General features: G+C 51.0%; 1 protein-coding gene across 1 annotated transcript in view; it reads right to left on the reverse strand.

Annotated features, from left to right (window-relative positions):
* Window positions 1-19,855, reverse strand: part of LOC125996554 (cAMP and cAMP-inhibited cGMP 3',5'-cyclic phosphodiesterase 10A) — a 238,348-nt gene extending 218,493 nt beyond the window's left edge. Inside the window, exon 1 of the mRNA XM_049765489.1 lies at window positions 19,662-19,855. Coding sequence (XP_049621446.1) covers window positions 19,662-19,728 — 67 coding nt within the window. The 5' untranslated portion in view covers window positions 19,729-19,855. The remainder of the gene's footprint in view (window positions 1-19,661) is intronic.
* Window positions 19,856-20,889: the final 1,034 nt, after the last annotated feature.

The following is a 20,889-nucleotide window of genomic DNA, read 5'->3' on the forward strand; positions in this document are numbered from 1 at the left end:
AAGAGGGTCTGCCCTTACCCTCCCTCTGCCTATGCCAGGGACCCACTGGGCCATTCACAGACTGTTCCACACCATGACTGTCCAACACACATTGTAACACATGACCCAGTTACATATGACAGGTCAATACCTATGTCCAGACCCTGCACATGACCAGCACCACACACAGCAGGGGCCTCACTAAGGGCCCCTGATTTATCTCTAGAAGTTCACCAGAATCAGCAACTAAGATTTAAAGAAATAAAGGGAAAATGCATGACGGCTGCCATGTCTGCCCATCCGCCAGTGCCAGAGACTCGTCTGACTCATAATAGAGGCAAACCAAGCTCTGAAAACTCACTGATAGACTGGCCTCTAGGCTAATGGCCCCGGGTATGGCCTCTCTGGAGGGGCAGGGCATATCCTCTACCCAGCTAAAGCCCCAAAAGCTGCACACCCACCCCACAAATGCCACTACACTCATGGACCAGTTTCACCACTTTTCCACTCATCTCAGCAGAAACTACCAACTGATAAAATTGTCTGTTTGGGGACTGAGATCTCTGGGGACTCTGGGATTTCCTATCCCCTGAAATACCTCTGTACATCCTTCCAGAAGTGCCAGTATCCTTGCCTACAATCCACTATCATCTACAATCCAATCCACTACAATCCAATCTACAATCCACTGCGGCTTCCCCATGAGCTCATGGGCCCAGCTCCATAGATCCTTGAAGCTCTGAACCAAGGAGTCAGAAGGGTCTATGCGAGTCCTCCATCATTTCAATATTGACATCCCGGCAGGAACCAAATTAGGCATGAAATTATCATAGAAGCCACCTAAGCTCAACAAACTAAACCAATAACAGAATAAATGAAGGTTCAGCTAGCAACAAACAGCTCAGTAAACCTTCAGATAATAGCATCACAACTCCATGGTGTGCTGTGGCAATTTTCACACATTTTCTTTGAATGAAGTTTTTTTTTATAATTCTATTGCCATTTAGTTGTAACACACAATATTATGTAAGTCATTCCTACCTGCCAAGGCTCACACTTGGGGGTAGGTGGAAAACTAGGGGACAAGAGTTGGAGGGAAGGCTACTCTGGGGGTGGTATTGATGTTGAACATAAAATGCCAGGAACAACTGTATTATGAATACAGTTAAAGAAATTTATTTTGAGAGAGAGAGAGATGAATGAGGTGGCCCTGCTTGTAGGTTGGGCATGCAACTCTAGTAGTGACCTTGTCAGCTCTGCTAGTGACCTGCCCCCCAAACTCCCAGTCACAGCATCACATGAAGTGTTATATGTGAGCACCATAGGGCAGCCCCTGAACATGACACAAGACACAGAAAATGGTCCTCCAAGAGCAAGTTGTCATGCCCCTCCTGCTGCCCCATCCTAGCCGTCCCGAGCTCTTGCCCCCCAAGCACCCGAATATCTCTTAGGTTCTGCTTACTGGCCGGATGTGACTCACTCAAGGACATGGAAACCCACATGGAGGAATCTCAGGTGGAAACCCCAAAATTCTCTGACCTAGGAAGGTGCCAAAGTACTCTCTCTGGAGTAGAATAATGGAATATGAATACTACCCACCTCACCACATACCACACCATAACACACCACAAACACACACGCATGCACACACACAAACATGCACACAAAGTAGACTGAGGTCTAAAGGCAGCTGTAGGCCAAGCAGGGAAAATCCACATCTGACCATGAACTTGACCCTGGAGACAAAGAGGGCTCTTCCTACCCAACGGGATCACTCTGAGGACCCCAAGGAGCAGACTAGTCTCACCTAAAAACCAGAGGCACTGCCCAGATGACAGGTCACCATCTCACAGCCCACAGAACCTGGGTGGCAATGACACAGCCCAACTGTCACAGGAAATGTCTGCCTAACATGGTGATTTACAGTACTAGTTTCCCTACTTCTTTTTTTTTTTTTTGGAGGGGTGGGTTGGGTCACATCCGGCAGAGCTCAGAGGTTACTCCTGGCTCTATGCTCAGAAATTGCTCCTGGCAGGCTCAGGGGACCATATTGGATGCCGGGATTTGAACCACCGTCCTTCTGAAAATGCCTTACCTCCATGCTATCTCTCCGGCCCCAGTTTCCCTACTTATTTTAAAGGTATTAAACACCTTTTTCATTCTCCCTTGAAGCCCTCATATGCGTTATCAATAGTAGAACTTAGTAATTAGACCAATGAGTTCTATTAACCTTTCGATTCAGGGCAAAAAAGGATTCTTTCTTCCAGTTGAACAGTCACTGTTCCAGTATACCCTCATGCTCTGCACATATTATCAACAAGCATGATCCTTGGAAGCTGGGGAGCTGGTTGGAGAAATCTGTCCATGTGTACACACAGAACAGATAACCCACATCACCAACATCACAGGATGAGAGGAACCAAGATATGTTTCTATTTTCCATGTTGTTTCCCCTCTTTGCTGAGGATCCCAGGAGACATGCTTATGGCCTGTGCAAAACCCTGGGCTCAAGCCCTATCCTTTCATGGTCCCCATGCACTGAGGATGATCCTGGCAGCCTCTGAGAGACCCTGGTAGAGCCCACACAGTCCTGACCACTGGGCCTTGCTGAGCACTCCCCAGAAGATCTGATAAAACCCCTTTTATCCTCCCCAAAGACATTTCATATTGGCCCTGGAAGGATTCCAGGAGAGAAACCCAAAGCCTGGTCATGCTTCCAAGAAGCATGTTGGACGTGGGAAATCCCATGATCATTTATTTGGGTCTAAATCAAGCTCAGGAATAGCTCTGGAGCTGCAGAGATGTGGGGTGTCAGACAGTAGCAGTCCAGGCTGACATATGTGGGTGCCCTGGCCTCAGCCCACTTCTCTCTGCCTGGCACAGCTACATCTCACCTGTAGTACTGTTTCCTGTGGGATCCCACAAGAGACTCAAGGCCAGGAGAGCCCCTCATCCACTGCAAGAAAAGTAGAGGTGCAGAGAGAGCCCTGAACCCAACAGGACCCTAAAAGGGTGATAGGGTCGGAGCGGTGGTATGGAACAGTGGTAAGATGTCTGCCTTGCTGGCGCTAGCCTAAAACAGACCATGGTTCAATTCCCCTCTGTCCCATATGGTCCCCCAAGCCAAGAGTGATTTCTGAGTGCATAGCCAGGAGTAGCTCCTGAGTGTCACTGGGTGTGGCCCAACAAACCAAAAGAAAAAAGTGTGAAGCCAGCAGATGCTTCTCTGTCTCACTGGGAGGACTGTTCTGTAGGTTATATTTCTGGAGTGCAGAATCCTTAGACGAGTCCATGTAGGGGGTAATGGGTACTCTACATGCTGAGACCATGCATCTAGGGGCTCACATCACCCTATAATTCTCACATCACTGCTGAAATCACCATTCAAAAATCTTCTGTTCCTGCTCAGCTCTTGAGGATGTTGGCACCAAGCTCAAAAGTCCAGGGGGCGTAGAGATAGATGGAGGTAGTATATTTGCCTTGTAGGTAAAAGTATGGTGGTTTGAATCCCAGCATCCCATATGATCCCCGAGCCTGCCAGGAATAATTTTTGAGCATAGAGCCAGGAATCACCTCTAAGTGCTGCCGGGTGATACACAAAAACAAAACAAACAAACAAACAAACAAAACTAGAGTCCATAAAACAGGGGTCAGGCGTGAAGGAAGAGAATGAGTATTGTGGGGTTATGAAAGAAGGGAACACTGTGCTCAGGGTCAGGGGGTAACTCAGAAAACAGCAGGGAGCTCTCTCTCAAGAAGCTAAACACAGGACCAGCCTGGGCCCCTCCGGTGGAGATTCTAGGGCTCCAGGCCCCAGTGAGGAAATGCTGATTCATAGGACTGCCCCCATCTGCTACAGCATTTGACTGCAGTGGAGAAGATGCAGGAAGCGGGTGTGGAAGGAAGATACTTGTGCTAGGCAGCACAGTAGAGAGGGCTTGAGAGGACAGGGTGATGGAGAACAGCGAGCCACCCTCTGAGACAAGAGTGGTGCCAAGGTAGAAGACAGGCCATTGAGGAAAACAATTCTGAAAAATAAACTGGTGGTACCCACCGGAGAACCACATCTGTAGGAGACACCTGAGGCTGCGGTGGAAGAAAAGTTGGAGATTCCACTGCTCCAGATGCAAAGATGAGCAGGGAAGCACCTGGCTAGGTTCCCAGCACCTCTTAGGGTCAGCAGAGCCTTGCCAGGAGTGATTAGTCCTATAAGTTTTGTGTAGAAGCCCTGAGCACTGATGAGGGTGATCCCATAAAGTACAAAACTAGAGAGAAACTGAGGAAAAACCAGAGTCTGGTTATTCTGCCAAGTCAGAAGTCCAGTGGGTACCAAAGAGCGGGAATGTTCTCGGTGGCCGGTGCTGGGCTCTGGGTCTTGGGGCACCCTTCAGCCCTCATGCACACCCCATCATCTGTTCCTTCCTCTCCTCATATCCATCGCTTTCTTCCAGAGCTTCTGCCACCACCACAACCACATCCTAAGACCACAAAGGAAGCGATTCCAGCCTGGTGACTGATGGTGGAGACTGATTGCCTTCTCCCTTCAGTGGGGGAGATTCGAGGGTTGGCTCATGTGTGCTGAGTGTCCAGTACAGGGGATAAAAGTGGGGCGAGAAAAGTAGCCCAAGTCGCAATCCACAGCCCCCATGTCCCCATGGGGATTCCTGCTGCAGGGGTGCTCCCCAGCCCCCTACTGAACTGAGAGTGCTCCTGAGCCCTCTGACTTGCAGTGAGTACCTCAAGTCAACTGACCTGCAACATGAGTGTTTCTGAATATCCAGCTACCTGAAAGGTAGGTGCTCCCAAGTCCTGCTGAGCTAAGGTAAATGTTCCTGAGTCCTGCTGCCCAGACATGAGTCTTTCTGTGGCTCTGCCTGTTGAGACTGCAGGAAGCAGTCGTTCCTTGGGCTGCCTTTGTGTGGACCAACCACCCCACCCCTGTGCCCGCCATTGTTCTGCTTGCCTCCGGGAAGAGCAGAGGGATGGTCTGAGCTCAGGACTTCTCCAATCCCTGGTAGGCTTGGCCCCAACCTTATCCTAACCCCAACCCCAATGAGAAAAGCAGAAGAAACTCAACACTTTTCAACCACACCCCCATCCCATGGTGCTCAAGAGTCCAGGGTCGTTCAGCCAACCAATCAAGGATTGATGCCAGAACCAAGCCTGTGACACTGCTCCGGCTCTACCAGGTAGAAACCCAGCTGGGCCAGGTAGTACTCAGGGACTATGTAGTATCATCAAACCAGGGCAAGGGCATGTCCTAACCACTGTCCTCCCCATCCCCAGTTAGCTGGGGGATTAATGCACAGATATATCAACCCACTGTGCTCTGCAGTCTGAAGGACTGTTGTTCCGGCTTCATTGGTGTTTTACTGTTTGGTTTTTTCCTATTGTTACCACTCTATTTGTTACCATTTTCCCCTTTCTTCTTCTAAATTCATATTTATAACACCTATATGAATCCTTCTATATTTTTTTCTCTTTTTTCTTCCTCTTTTCATTTCGTATATTTCCAACATTACTGAAATCGTCTTGCTCAGCCTCACAATTTGAAGGGGAAAAATGGACAGTACCAGGACTAGACAGTCATATGAACATTTAGTGGAAATAAAAAATGATCAGACTTGAGCACCAAACCCAAAGTCAACGACAACAGAATCGATACCCAATCTACAACAAGCTGTACAAGAGGGGACCAGTTATGCTAGTATCCTGGGGGGTAAAAGAGGGAGAAGTGGGATGCATGGTGGGAAAAGGGATGGAGGGAAGACAACTCTGGTGGTGGGAATTCCCTTTATTCATTATCACGATAACCTTAAATATTACTGTGAAAGAATTGTAACTCACTCTGGCCACAATAAAAATTAAAAACAAAAAACCCATGATCTTCTAATAAACTGCAGAGCTTTATATTAAACCCACTGAGTCATGTGAGTTCTGGTGGGGTAAAGGTGATCTCTCATCTCTCAGGTCCTCAGAATGTTTGCTTAGGTTTTGGTTTTGAATGGGATGTGATATGTAGTGGGGGAGGGGGTGCACCCTGGGCTTCTCTGCTCCTGGGCACATCCTCACCTTCAAGTTAAAGCAAATTAAATTACAAAAGATGCTCCCCACTGCAATAGCGCAGTGGGAATGGTATTTGCCTTGCATGTGGGGACTCATTTTCCATCCTCATCATCCCATATGGTCCCCGAGTCCTGCCTGGAGTGATTCCTGAGTATAGAGTGGGAGTAACCCCTGAGCACCACCGGGTATGGCACAAGTAACAAAACTAAAATATAATACACAGCATTTCTGAAGCACACACAGACCTGCCCACAGCCTGTTCTGCCCCGCTGAGCTGCACCCCCCACCCTGAACAGACACAGGGTCCCTAAGGCCTACTACTACACCCACTGAGAAGAGGGGAGCTGTTGGCTAGGAGAAATGATGAGCGCTGGTGTCCATGGGAAACAGCCCCCCTGAGCGGAGGAGCCCTCACAAGTCACTTCCCGTCCCCTGCTTCTTTCCCCCAAACTCTTTCCTTTCATGTCCTGCCAAGAGAGGAGCATTCTGCCCACTCCAGCCCTTCCTGCTCTCTGGGCTTCCAGAAGCCGCGTCCGGTCACTGCAAACAAACCACGAAGGATAAGGGGGGCAGCTCCCAGGCCCACCTCCCACGCCCACTTCAGGAGACCCTGGACCTCGCCTGGGCCCCAGAAACTCAGCAGAGCACAGCACAGCACAGTACACACACACACACACACACACACACACACACACACACACACATACACACGGCTCAGAGCCTAGGTAGCCCTGGGTACACTGGGCAAGCACCTGTACGTCTCCTAGACAAAGGGGCCTGTACCACTCCACTAAGACACAGGGACAAAAGGTCTAGACCAGGAGTCTCAAACTCAATTTACCTGGGGGCCGCAGGAGGCAAAGTCAGGGTGATGCTTGAGTGCAAAGTCAGTAGTAAGCCTTGAACATTGGGGAGTGTGACCCAAACAACTAAAACAAAACAAAACAAAAAAGATTCCTCTAGGGCAGGGCCACAAAATGTTGTACAAAGAGCAGCAAACAGCCCATGGGCAGAGAGTTTGAGACCCCTGGTCTAGACTGTAAGAAACAAACCAGGACAGACACATGGGAGGGAGGACAGTGGCCATCCATGGCTATGTCTGCTCACCCACATGTATACCTATGCACATATGGACAAACACACATATACATGACCCACTTGTGTGTAGACCCCACATGCATGTGAACATGCATGCCCGAGTCTCCTGTACACAACCCACCCCTACATGTATATGCGATCCACCTAGACACACATAAATATGTATACAGATGCATAGAGATACATATTTACCTATGTGCACAAGTCCACCCATACATGCACACAAACCCACATACATGCACACAGACCCACACATGTAAGCACATGCAGCTAACAAGGTCTCTGTTGGATCAAGGGACCTGAATCTATTTGAACATCTGCAGCCCAGAGCCTCCAAATTCAACACAGCCCGAATCTGGCAGCAGGGCCCGGGATGTGCCTGGAATATTATAACACAAGAGCAAAGAGAAAGATAAGAATTGGGGTAGGGGACAGGAGCTGCCATGATCCTGGAATTTAAACAAAGAGCAGGGGACACAGAAGCCAGATACATGAAGGAGTGTGTGTGGCCATGGGTGAGTGTGTGGCCACAGAGAATGTGGGGCCATGGAGGAGTGTAGAGTGACAGAAGAGTGTGAGGTGATAGAGGAGTGGGGGGCCATGGTGAGTCATTGAGAGATAAGGAGCCTCTGTGGGGGTGGGGAGTGAGATGCCCCTTTCTGGGGGCATCTCCAAAAAATAAAGAGCTGCCATAGCCAGAACCTGGGCAGACAAGCAGAGCCCTGGGCATCAGGCAAGGCACGTCAGAGAAGGCCAAGCCTCCCAACAAGATGCCAGCCTGCAACATGGCTGGTTTCTGTGGCCAGCCAGACAGAGACTGTGGCCAGGAGATGGTGTCCACGAAAGGGAGCATGGGCAGGCAGCAGAACAGGAGCTGGCATGTGGGTTAGGAAAGGGTTTCCACAAAACCCAGTAAGGAGGAAGGAAGTTGCAGCTAAAATAAAACCCCTGAGTGGACGTGGCGGAAATAATATTAAGTGATAAGACAAAGCAAAATGTCAACATCAGAAGTGGGGCAGGAAAATGAGCAGGACCAGTCTAGAGGCAAGCCCAGAGGAAAAGGACCACTCAGGTCGGCAGAGAAAGAGACTGGGGGGACCCAGCCAGAGACTACTCGGGCACAGGTGACATGACTTTGCAGGACATCTCTCTGGAGGCCCTGGGCCCAATGAGTAAAGCACATACCCTTTGGCCTGTCCCTGCTCCCCTGAGCCACCAGGGGCCTGAAAATTCAAGTACATGGTTTGGCCATGAGTTTCCCAGTGCCCAAGCGGAGGTCACTTCGAGGTGCCCCTTGAGGCTGCTCCTCCATCCACAAAGAAAATACCCTAACGCTGCACCCACATCTTCACAGGCCACCGCTCAGGGTCTTACCAACACACCATGGTTCCTCCCAGACGGAGCCGGGCTTCCAGCCAGCATCCCAAACAATAGTTCACATCCTCAGGGTAAGCACAGAGCCTGCTGTGGCCCGGTCTAGGAAACACAAGTGTTTTTTCTTCGTGTGTGAACCCGGCTATGATGGCTGTCCGTCTGTGGAGACGGGTGAGGGCCATTGGGGTGGGCACCATTATTGCTGCTGCTTCTTTTCTTTTTTCTTTTTTTAATATTCATGGTTTGACATTTTGGGATCTTGTGTGGGTGGAGTAAGTGGGAAGCTAGAGGAAGACAGAAAGCAAGTGAACAAACTTTGGGGCTGAAAAACAAAGCGATGATCTCAGCGCGGAGACAATATAAAAGGGCCTAGGAGAGCTTCGCTTCATAGTAGGCAGGGCAGGCCAAGGGAACTGGCCTTCAGGAAGGTTCTGAGGATCTCCAGCTCCAGCCACTAGCCAAGGAAAGACCCTAGTGGCCTCCCATCCTTCTGTCTCACAAAGTCGCATCACCAAACCATGGCCAGCACTTTTCTGCATTCTGCCCTTCCTTCTGAGCCGAACTCTGCTGCCCTAACAAGTGTGTGCAACTTTGGTTCTGCCAGACCCACCAACCACGCACTCACAGACTCCCATGGCTCCCTCAAGTCCCCAGTTTGAGGTCCCCATTGAGATGGTTCTAAATTTGCTTTAAATGATGATGATCCTACATGATCCCAGCATGAGGATTGTTCCTGGGCCCCGGTGCAGGATTCCCCAGGGCAGTGCCAGTCAAGGCTCATGCTGCCTTCCTCAGGGGTCCCCGTTGTACCCAGTCTGTCCCAGACCGTGTTGGAGAGAAGTCAATCTGTCTTTGATTTCTTTGTCAAGAAAAGACAGACAAGTAAATGCACATGGCCTCTGAGGAGCTGCATGATGAGAAGCCAGAGCACCCACTACCTGGCTATGGAAAATACCCTCGAAAGCTCTTATGCAATTTTTCTCCCACCCTTTCCCAGGGGTGCTGAGAAGCTGCCTGAAAAGGTTATTTCTGGCTTTGAAAGCCTGTCTGTCTGTCCATATGTCTGTTCATCCTTTTATCTGCCTACAGGTTGGCCTCAATCTCCACACACATATGAAGCTTCTTCACCAACAGACAGTGGCCCTGTGGATACCCCCAGCCCCTTGCTCTGGTCTTCCTGCCCCAGTGCATACAACTGTCCATCCACCCACTGTCCACAGCTAACCCCAGGGGCAACCAGAGGTGCAGAAGGAATTGGGGTCTGCTATGTGTGCTCCATATTGGCCCACAATCTGCTGCAGGAGAGCATCATGCCATCCTTGCACCTGCTTTCAGATTGAGGTGGTTGTGTCATCTCAGGTGATGCATCAATCACAGGGTGTTTGTGCTCCACAGATGTCTTGTCCCAAATGAAAACCAAAATGAGCAGGCAGAGGGAAGTAATCCCAAAGCAGTGAGCAAAGCAGCCATGGCTGGTCCTACTGGACTGGACTGGGGAGTCAGTCTTGGAAGGTGCCACAGTGTTTCTCTCTCTCTCTCTCTCTCTCTCTCTCTCTCTCTCTCTCTCTCTCTCTCTCTCTCTCTCTCTCTCTCTCTCTCTCTCTCTCTCTCTCTCCCTCTCTCTTTCCTTTCCTCCTTCTGTTCCCTTATCTTCCTCTCTCCATCCCTTTCTCTTCTCTATTTCCCTCACTCTGCCTTTTCTCCTTTTCTCTCTCCTCTCTCCCCCTTTCTGTCATTCTCCCTCTTTCCCTTTCTCATTCCTTTTCATGTTATTTCTCCCTCTCCACTCTCATATCCTCTCCCTCTTCCCTCTCTCATTCTTCTCTCTCCATCTAATTCTTCCTTTCTTATCTCTCCTTCTCTCTTCATCTCTCTCCATTTTTCTCTCCCTTTCTCTTCTCCCTCTCTTCCTCCTCTCCTCCCCTATCTCTCTCTTGCTAAGCCACTCACAGGACCCTACACCCCCCCCCCACTATTCAGCCCCTTGCCAGCACCCTCTTCCCCTCAGGCCCCAGGCTTGGTGAGTTCTTTTCCATTGTGGGGCATTGGTGATGAGAATGTCACACTGATGAAGGGGGGTGTTCTTTATATGACTGAAACCCAACTACATTCATGTTTGTAATAAAATTGTATAAATAAAGACATTATTTAGAAAAATAAAGGTCAGAGGCCAGGGAAGGAGTTCAGCAATCAGGGGCCAGGTGTGACTCCATCTCGGATATTACTTGTATCTTTACCTGCAAGACCCCGCCCATTCCTGGGAGGGGTCTTGGAAAGGTTAGATAAGGCCTTTGATCCATGGGATTAAGGACTTTGCCAGGATGGAGGTTGGAGGTGACATGGATGAAAGAAGTAAGATGCAGGGCTAGCTAAGAATGGCAAATGCTTAAATAGGTTTATGATATAGGCAACACAGATGTTGGCCAGGGCAATAAAGATGTTATCTCTCTGGTAGCCTGCCTGTGAATGAGTTCAATACCTGCAGCTCAGCGACCACCTGAAGATAATGACTCAACCGTTAATGGCCAGGGCCTAAGGACAAAGGCCTCCATCTCCACCATCCAAGCCCATCCTAAGGACTGTAAGTCTACAGCCAGGGAGGGAGTTCAGTGGTCAGGGACCAGACACGTGGTCCCACAGCACCTCCAGTCCCAAACCTTCCAGCCTCTCTAGCTGCAGTTCACCAAGTATGGCCCCAGAGAGGCCTGAGCACCACTTGGATCATCCGTTCCAAAGATATCAAACTTGCTTTTTTGCCTAGTGAGCACCAACTGGAGATATTCACGAGGAATTGGGTACAGGGCAGATCTCAGGGAAGTGAGCTTCAGGTGTGCCCCTCCTGGGACACAGCCCCCACTCCCAGGTCAGAAGAGACCAAACTGACTGTGCAACAGGCAAAGTTGTCAAAGGATGGCAGGATTCCTGGAACGGTCCCACCATGCTGAACTGCCTCTGAGCTCACCTCCATTCCAGGTCAGAAGCCCCCAAATCCACTGAAGGGCTGAGGAAGACTGAATGCAGCAGCAAACCCAGTGTCCCTGAAGGAAGATCTGGCCCAGCTCCCTCTGCATCCAACCCATTTGACATCCCAGATCTCTCACTTTTGCCCTTTTGCAGGTCCAGGTCAACTTCTTGGGTTGGATTTCCTTCACAGCATAGGGCCCTAGTTCAAATGCAGGAAGTGGGAGCCATGCTCGGGCCACACCCCACTGACCCTCTGCCTATAACCCCACTCCTCTCACAGTCCTCCCACTGTTCGCCCACTCACTGCTGGAAGCATCCTGCAGGCACTGCTCTTCAGCCCTCCCCACCCTCATCTGGACCATTTCCCGCCCTCCATTTCCCACCCTGAAGTCCACCTTGGAATACCCCCAGGATACTTTGGGTTACTCTGGGACCCTCTGGGACATCCCAGGATATATTGAGATTTGCTAGAATATTCTGTGTCAATCTGGGACACCTCAGATCACCCCAGTTCAGCTGTTCCCAGCCTCAACTCCCTCAACCCCCCCACTAGGCTAGCCCCTACATTAGCCTACACTAGTGACCTCCCTCTCACCTCCTGTCAAGTCACCATTTGTCACCTCCACCTCCCAGAACACATTGTCTCAGTCATCTCAGTTAACTTTTCCCCCAACTTCTTCTCCCCACTAAGATCCCATGCAGGAACTTATCTGCCCCTGATCCCTGCACTCATTAGCCAAACTGAAGCCAAACGGAGACACAAACCGCTAGTCCAGGCTAGCGAGGCTCCCCGCCAAAATGAATGCGGCTCTTTGCCTCTTACCATTCTTTTGTATACTGTGGCTCTTTGCCAAGTTTGGATTTTGTTCTGCTGCTTCTGAGGAGAGATCTCCGAGCACGTAGTCCTGCCCCCAGGCTGCATCATCCGGTCTCCCATCCCTTGGAAACAACTGCACGAGCCAGTGAGTGGGGCACATGTTGGGTCACATCTTGCCGTTAGTTCTTAGTGTGGAGGACACCCTCACCATCACTCAATATGGCAAAAAGCAATATGTGTTTAATAGATTATTGTTAAAATTGCATGCTTTTGTGCGAGTGTTTGTTTTGGCGGGTCACTGCGTGGCGTGGCTCTCTGACTCTCACAGTTTAAAATCTTGGCTCTTTGTGTCAAGCTTGTTCACCACCCCTGCAGTAGTCCCTCATGAAAACCCTCTGAATATTTCTCATAGAGTGAAGGGTGAAGTCCTTCATGTCGTACTCTGCTCCTCTAGACACAACCAACAGGCCTTCCCAGACCCCAACCCAGAGGGGCCTCCGTCAACTTTCAACATGGCACACTGTCTCAACAACGGGGTTTGCTTTCTGCGTATGTGTCAGTGTAAGCAAATGCGCCAGTGCGAATGTATATCCCAGTGTGCGCAAGTGTGAATTGTGTTGATGTACACGAGAGTGTACAAGTGTGAACGCGTGCATGTCAGTGTGCAAAAGAATGTGCGTCGTGTGTATGTATGAATGTGTGTGCAAGAGTGAATATGCATGTTATTGAATATAAGTGTGACTACGTGTCAGTATGCAAAAGACTGAACATGCGTGTCCATGTGTGCAAGTGTGAATGTGTGTCAGTGCGAACAAGAGCAAATGAGCATTTCAGTGTATACAAGGGTGAACGTGCCCATCAGTGTGTGCGAGAGAGAACGCGTCAGTTTGTGTAGTGCAGATGTGAGTCTGTTCAAGTGTGAAGATGTTGCGTCATTGTATCTGAGAATGCAAGTGTGAAGTGGCCATGCCAGTGTGAATTGAGTTCAAAGGCACGTGTGTGAGTGTATATGGTGGATACAAATGTGCATGTACATAAATGGAAGTGTGCATATGCTTGTATGTGTGTGATCCTACCACAACCCTGCTCCTGCCATCCAAGCAGGTTCCCAGGGTGCTCACAAAATGCCCACAACATAGGTACCATCCCCACCTGCCTCAACCCCTCTCTGGATAGGCTCATCCACCCAGCCGACACGGCAGACATGGGCAGCCCGTGAGCCTCTTTCCAGGGGCCCAGTCCCACAACTCCCAGGGCAACACAGACTCCGCACTCCCCAGCATACCCTCATGCTAGTCTGCCCTAGAGGAGCTAAGCTGCTTCTCTGCAGAGCCTCCCTGAGGTGCCCAAGTGACCATGAGTCCGTGCAATAACCTTTCTGCCAGCCTGGTCCTCTTGTGCTCACACATACACACATACATATATACAATGTGGACCAGCGAGAGTTCAGATGGGTGACTCTGTCAAAGCACACGCTTCCACTCCAAGCCCTGGAGGTAGGCAGCTGCTGTGCAACAAGCCCAGCTAAGCTTTCTGCACACCTTACCTCACCTGCCACCCACAAGCATAGACCCAGGGGCAGGCCCAGGGATAGACCTGCACAGTTCTCAGCCTCCAGCACTGGCCTTCTGCTCCAGGAGCCAGCGAGAACAAAGGAAACTGAGGCTGAGAAGAGGATCCAAAGATCAGCAGAGCAGGAGCTAACGCTGAAACGTGTTTCTTGTTTCTTGTGACTCTCAAGCTCTTTAATCAATTTGGAATTTCCCTCAGACAGATTTAGAAGGATCCACGGGAAGAGCTGGATTTACATTTTAAAGGAAAATTAAAGTGTTTCTAATTAGCACCCAAAGTTTTCCTTTTAAGGGAGAAATATCATTTCCTAAGAAGTTTTTCCCTCCTCAAAGAAGTGTCTAAACAAACAAGAATTAACCGTGGTTAGTTGGGAGCCTTCTCCAGGCCCTGTAAAGCCATAAAACTGCTTTATTTTCTGATCACTAAGCCAAATAACAGATTAGTTTAACGATCTAGTGCCCTGCTTTTATTTTCTTAACAGAGGTTAAGTTTTAAGGTTGAGGATTTGTTTGGGAAAGTTTGGGGACCATACCTAGCAGTGCTCTGAGCTCATTCCTAGCTATGCTCAGGGCTTACCTGCAAAGGTAACTCCCTAAAAAACTCCAGGCCTAGATTCGGGTTTTTGTTTTTAATTATACCCAACAGTGCTAAGGCTTACTTATGGCTCTGTGCTCATCCATGTTCAGGACACCATGGGTTGTGCCAAGGAGTGAATCCAGCTCAGCAAGTCAAGCACTCTACCCCCTATGTTATCTATGATAGATTAAGCTTGATGTGCAAAATTTATGTGCTTCATTGTGTGCATGTGAGTGTGTGTGTGTGTGTGTGTGTGTGTGTGTGTGTGTGTGTGTAAAGGGCTCCATCTTCTCTAGTTTCTACCTTTTTTTCTAAATTCTTAGAGTTTCTCCACACTGGTCAATGTTTCTAAAATTAAGAGATTTCATGAAACTGAAATTGAGGAACAAAATCCTGGCTACCAGTTTACAGAGTTTGGTGCTTTGGCCCTGTAACCTCCCTAAGCACGTCAGGTGTTATAGGTGGTCAGTGTCCAGGTGTCTGGCCTGGTGCTGACAGGGAGGGTCTTGCGTGGCAAGCTAGTCCTCTTAGCAAGTGGCTACCACATCCTCTCAGACCACTTATAGATACAGCCGTTTTCAGAACGGGAACACTTGTACTTAACAGAAATTTGCTAGTTACATGCCAACCAACAAGCTGCCAAAGGACTGGCATCCATTGGTGGTCATCTGGTTACTGCCCCCTCCCCACCTACAGCCCCACAAGGCTCCACCAAGGTTGACCTTCAGAGTCTCTGTGCTCCATATATGAACTTAACAGTTATCCCATCCATCTCCTCTTGTTCAACAAACCACACAGAAGCAGCCATGGGAGGTGAGAGAGACGATGCACAGGTTTCAGATATACTGCCATGAAACACGTTTCCCTTAAATGAGGTAAGGAACAGACCAGGACTTCCCCACAAAAACACTGCCTTCGCCATCATCGATCAAGGGGTGCTCCCATCCTCTTTTCTGTTTGGGTCTTTCTCCACCCCTCCCTGTGCACCAGCATCCACATCTCCTATGACCAGAACTTCTGAAACTTTCTCCTCTACCCCCAAGAAGTACAACACATCCGAATTTTGCTAGAAACACCTGGGAGCCAGTTTGCAACTGCTGAAAAATCCGATATTTGGTTGCTGTCTGTTTAGAAACCATTTACTATTGTTGCCAATTTTCTGGGGGCACCCCCTAACATTCTATAGATGAAGGGTCATAGCCCTGGACTTAAGAAGCAATTCTGGCTTTCTTTAGGTAGAATTCAAGATTGTTTTTAAAATTAAGGTTAATTATTTTTTAAATTGAATATCATCTAGAGTGTAACAACATAATTAAGTATAATATAACAATTTTCAGTTCTTCCCTAGTCAATGTTATTGTAAGATGAACTTAAGCAGTTTACATATTTAGAGTCAGAGTCGAATAATGCCAAATGTTGCCCTTATACCACAGTACATTAAAATTTGAATAGATGTTGAAAGATTGAAGAAGAAGAAGACAATGAAGAAGATGAAGAAAAAGATGAAGACAAAGAAGATGAAGAAGATAAGGACAAAGAAGAAGATGAAGAAGATGAAGAAGATGAAGATGAAGAAGAGAAGACAAAGAAGAAGATGAAGAAGACAAAGAAGATGAAGAAGAAGAAGAAGAAGAAGAAGAAGAAGAAGAAGAAGAAGAAGAAGAAGAAGAAGAAGAAGAAGAAGAAGAAGAAGAAGAAGAAGAAGAAGAAGAAGAAAAGTCCAACAGAGTCAGGAAGCAGGACTTGAACACAAATTACACTGGAGAGAGTATTTGGGAGAAGGAGGGAAGAAAGGGATTTTTTTTTCAATTTTCAACACATTTTATTTTCAAAAGGCTTTTTTAAAACTGACTTTTTTATTTTTTTCATATTTTATTAAAACACCTTGATTACAAACATGATTGTGGTTGGGTTTCAGTCATGTAAAGAACACCACCAGTGCAACATTCCCATCACCAGTGTCCCAAATCTCCCTCCTGCCCACCCCACCTCTGCCTGTACTCTAGACAGGCTTTCTATTTCCCTCATACATTCTTGTTGTTAGGATAGTTCACAATGTAGTTATTTGTCTAACTAAACTTATCATTCTTTGTGGTGAGCTTCATGAGGTAAGCTGTAATTTCCAGCCCTCCTCTCTTTTGTGTCTGAAAATTATTATTGCAAGAATGTCTTTCATTTTTTTTAAAACCCATAGATGAGTGAGACCATTCTGCGTCTAAGAAAGGGAATTTTTGGCTCTACATATTTCTAAGTTAGTGGGCTCACTTCAACTTCAAGCCTGCCCTGCACAACTGTGGTCTACCTTGCTTTGCCCTTTCCACCATAGGACCACAGAACCCCCCTCCCTCAGGAGCACTCAGGTGAGCTGGACTTGTCTCTGCAGACTGGATGTTTTTCATGCCAGCTTGGCACACTTTTCCTATGTGCACATGCACACAATACATATTTCTAGGTATTGTGGGCTTCTCGAATTCACAGGGCAGGTTTGGAACAATAGATAGGTAGATCATTTGCTTTGTAGACAGCCCACCCAGAATTGATCTCTGAATTGATCCCATAGGGTCCCAGGGCACTGCCAGGAGTGACCACTGAGCACAGATCCAGAAGTAAGACCCCCAAGCACCACCAGGTATGGACCAAAACCAAAACAAAGAGAACAACCAAAACAAAAACTCACAGAGGAGGATTTGCTTTCTTCCCACAGAGAAGAGAGCTCTGTCAAATGACTTAACTTTTTGTTTGTTTGATTGTTGATATTTTATGTGGGGGCCAGCTACACTCAGAAATAACTCCTGGCTCTGCGCTCAGGGATCAAGACCCACAGTAATAGGGAACCATGTGTGATACACATGGATTGAACCCAGTTTGGTTGCCTGAAAGATAAGTTATAGCATCTTTCTGGACCTGTGGATCAGTAGCTTCTTCAGGGAATGCTGAGGCATCGGGTCAAAAGAGCTGCTCACAAGAAAACAAGCAAATAAAGCTGATGCAGATCCAGAGTGGCTGATGCCTTTGAGCACCACAGAGCTCATTGTGATCATTGTGGGCATCCAGGAGTCCCCCACCACAGGCCAGGGAAGCCTCTGACCCAGGCCTGGTTGGGCTAGCTCACAGCAGTAGCTCTTACTTGGATGAAACTGAGCACCATGAGAATCCACACAAACTGAGAGGGTGGGGAGCAGCACAGACAGTGAGAGAGAAGGTTCCTCCACCTGGCCACAGGACCCACTTTTCTCGAAGGTAAAAGAAATACAACCATTTGTGTCCACAGTAATTGGGTTCTGCAGCCAATGCCTGCCACCTTGCTTGTATGATGCAGAGAAGAACAAAGTGAGAAGGGGAGAACGGAAGAACGTTTTCACCACTGAAATGGAATATCGGGTGCCTTGGGGGCATTCTTAAGAATCCAGAACCTTCTATTTCTCCCAAAAAGACTCGGGTACGCTAACAACAAACATTGACTGGTTTGGGGGAATATCATTAAGTGTTGCCTGCTGGGCAGTGGCAGAAGAAAACATGATGAGCAGCGGAAACAACACTTGGACCCCACTAGGCTCTGCCCTCCGTTGGCCAGGGGCTTCCAGCCTGTCTTCCTCTGGACCTGCTAGGCTTGGGAAGGGAGCAAGCAGGTGGCAGGCAAAGTTCTTGCTACACGGGTAACACCAGAGACAGGACAGTGGGCAAGAGTAGAGGATGAATTAGAGAACCTTGGTACAGTGGCTAAGGCACTGGCCAACTGCGAGGTCTAGCTCCAGGCTCACAAATGGTCCCAAGCCCCATCACAAGTAAGCCCTGAGCACTGCTGGGTGTGGCCCAGCCATTACCCAGAAAGAAAAAAAATAAATAACTGTGTGGTTTATACTAACCACCAAAGCCACCCCCAGATCCCAGATCCCCACATTTCTATCCACCTCCACGCTTCTCAGTGGACAGGGACAGTCCCAGCTCTGTCTTGTCCACATGCTCCATCTACCGCCACTTGTGGTTTCCAAATACACATCTGCAGAGTCCGGAAGCCACAACAGCTCCCCTAAACCTACTTGGGGGGCCACATCCATCCATCCCAGCACAGAACACCACACTTCAGGGCGCCAAGGACCACTCTCCTCCCAGTTGACACACAATATCCTCTCTTACCCCCCAAGACATCCTAGTAGAGACCAGCTGGGCAGCCTTGGGAGACTGCCACTAACTTCCTAAGTTGATTTTTAAAGGAAGCCCATCCACACCCACAGAAGAAAGGGGTGCACTTTCCCGGGCTGGCCAGAGCGAAAGAGCGCTGCGGCTTTCCATCTAACACCTGAACCTCTGGGCGATTAGAGCAATTCCCTGAGTGGACGCGTCCAGCTGTGGGAAGGGCAGCCCGCTTCCCAGAACCATACTCAGCTCACTAGGCTGAGGGCATGTCCCAGGACCACTAGCAGGGCAGGTGGAGGAGATGATGGGGACCTTGAGGGCAGCGACCTGAAGGGGAGCTTCCCCGCAGGACTAGCAGGGGGGTACGGCGGCCAGTCCAGTGCCCAACAGGTCGAGCGCAACGCACCAGCCAAGCCAGTGGCACCGGCGTGCAACCTCACGGCCGGGTAGCGGGTCTGGAATAGACAGCTCGCTCGCTCGCACCCGGGATCAAGGAGGTGATTGATGGTGAGGCTGGAGGACAAAGATGTCCTGGTGGTCAGAGAGAGCCGGGACTCTACTCGGCGGGGCTGGGAGGCCGGCCAGCAGGAAGCCCGGTTTGGGGGGAGCAAGGCAGCGCGGCGGAAACGCGGTTCCCGGCGCAAAGCAGACAAAGGCCGGGGCGCGCACGCGGTGGATGTGGCTAGGTAGGGGCGCCCGGGGGCTCCCCAAGCTCAGGCCGCCGCGGGCCGCACCCCAACCGGTCGCTCCCCACTCGCCTCTCTCCGTAACACGCCTTCTGCCACCGGGGACCCGAGAGGACGCGGAGAGGGCAGAGGGGCGCACCCAGCTCGCCCCATTGTCCTTCCCCGGACAACCCTCTCCAGGGTCTGGAGAAAGTGGACGCCCCAAAGAGGTGCGCACACCCAGGGGAAGGAACCCCCCAACTCGGCCAGCCTGGCTCTTGGGGGGCTCGGGGACCCCGGAGAGTCAGAACCATCTGCAGAGCCACCCCGGCGCGCCCGCACGCTGCGCATCCATCCTCTCCAGCCGGGGAAGGAGGTTTTGGGGTGTCCCCACCGCGGCGAAGCGCACTCACTGGGGCTCAGGAAGCACTCGGTTAGCCTTCGGAAGCAGCTCGCGTGGTTCGAGGGTCCATCTTCCATGTCGGGGCTGCAGAGGGCGAAGCCTGCGGCGCCTCCTCCTCGGCCGGGGCTGGCACCGAGGCTGGCACCGGGGCTGGAGCCGGAGCAGGAGCAAGAGCAGGAGCAGCGGCCCGGCCGGGCGCGGGTCCCACGCAGGGAGAAAGCACCCAGGGCCAAGCGGGGCGGCGGCGGCGGCGGCAGCAGCAGCGGCCGGGGCCCTTGGGCACGCGCGGGGAGCAGCCAGCCCTGGAGCGCGGGCGAGAGCAAGAGCCGCCGCCGCCGCCCGCAGCTGCCGGCGCGCTCAGTGTCTCCGGGGAGGCCGCTCCCGGGCGCTGCCGCCGCGCGTCCCCCGCCGCCCGCCCTCCCCGGGAGCCGCGCGGGGACCTGCCAGGCGGGCGCCGCGGTGGTTGGGGGCGGCGGCCAGAAGTAAGCGGGTCCCGGAGAGGAGGAGGTGGAGGAGGAGGAGGAAAAGCAGGAGGAGGAGCGCCCGGGGGCTGCCAGCACCAGTGCCAAGGGGGCGCGGGACACCGCCCAGCCGCCGCCCCACGCAGACGGAGCAGCGCCGGGGACGGGGGCAGGGCGCAGGGGCGCGGCACGCTCGGGGGTCCCCGAGGCCTGGAGGTTGGAGGCGCGTGGCTCTTCCAAGCTAGCCATGCCCGGCCCCCACATCCCACACCCCTAACCTCTCCACTCTCCACCCCGGGACCAGTGCGCGTTCCGCCCACACACGACCTGCTTCCTTCCCCGCCCGACAGACAGACTGACCGACCGTCCGCGCCCCCCTTGCCCCCTCTGGGTCTTCACATCACATCACGCGCGATCGGGCCCCGAGGGGGTCTGCGGATCAGCCGCTGGCTGGGTCCGTGCGCGCGCTCCGGCGGCCCAGGCCGAGCGCCGCAGTGCCGCGCGGCCCGTGGAGGTGGAGGCGGTGGTGGCGGCTGCGGGAGACGCCCACGGACGGTGCGGGAGCTCCCCACGCCGCCGCCCGCGCCCAGGACGCACGCCCCGCGCCCGCTACCCTGGACCCCCTGCGCCAGGTCGACCTGAAGGCAGCCTCTCTCTCTCTCTCTCTCTTTCTTGGCCCTGCGTGGCTCTAGACCCCCAACATAGCTTTGGGGCTCCTGTGGCCAGCGCGTCCACCTGTCCTTGGCAGTGCCAAACACCCACTGATGGGGTTGGGCC

This window comes from Suncus etruscus, chromosome 18 (assembly GCF_024139225.1).
Source record: "Suncus etruscus isolate mSunEtr1 chromosome 18, mSunEtr1.pri.cur, whole genome shotgun sequence".
Lineage (NCBI taxonomy): Eukaryota > Metazoa > Chordata > Mammalia > Eulipotyphla > Soricidae > Suncus > Suncus etruscus.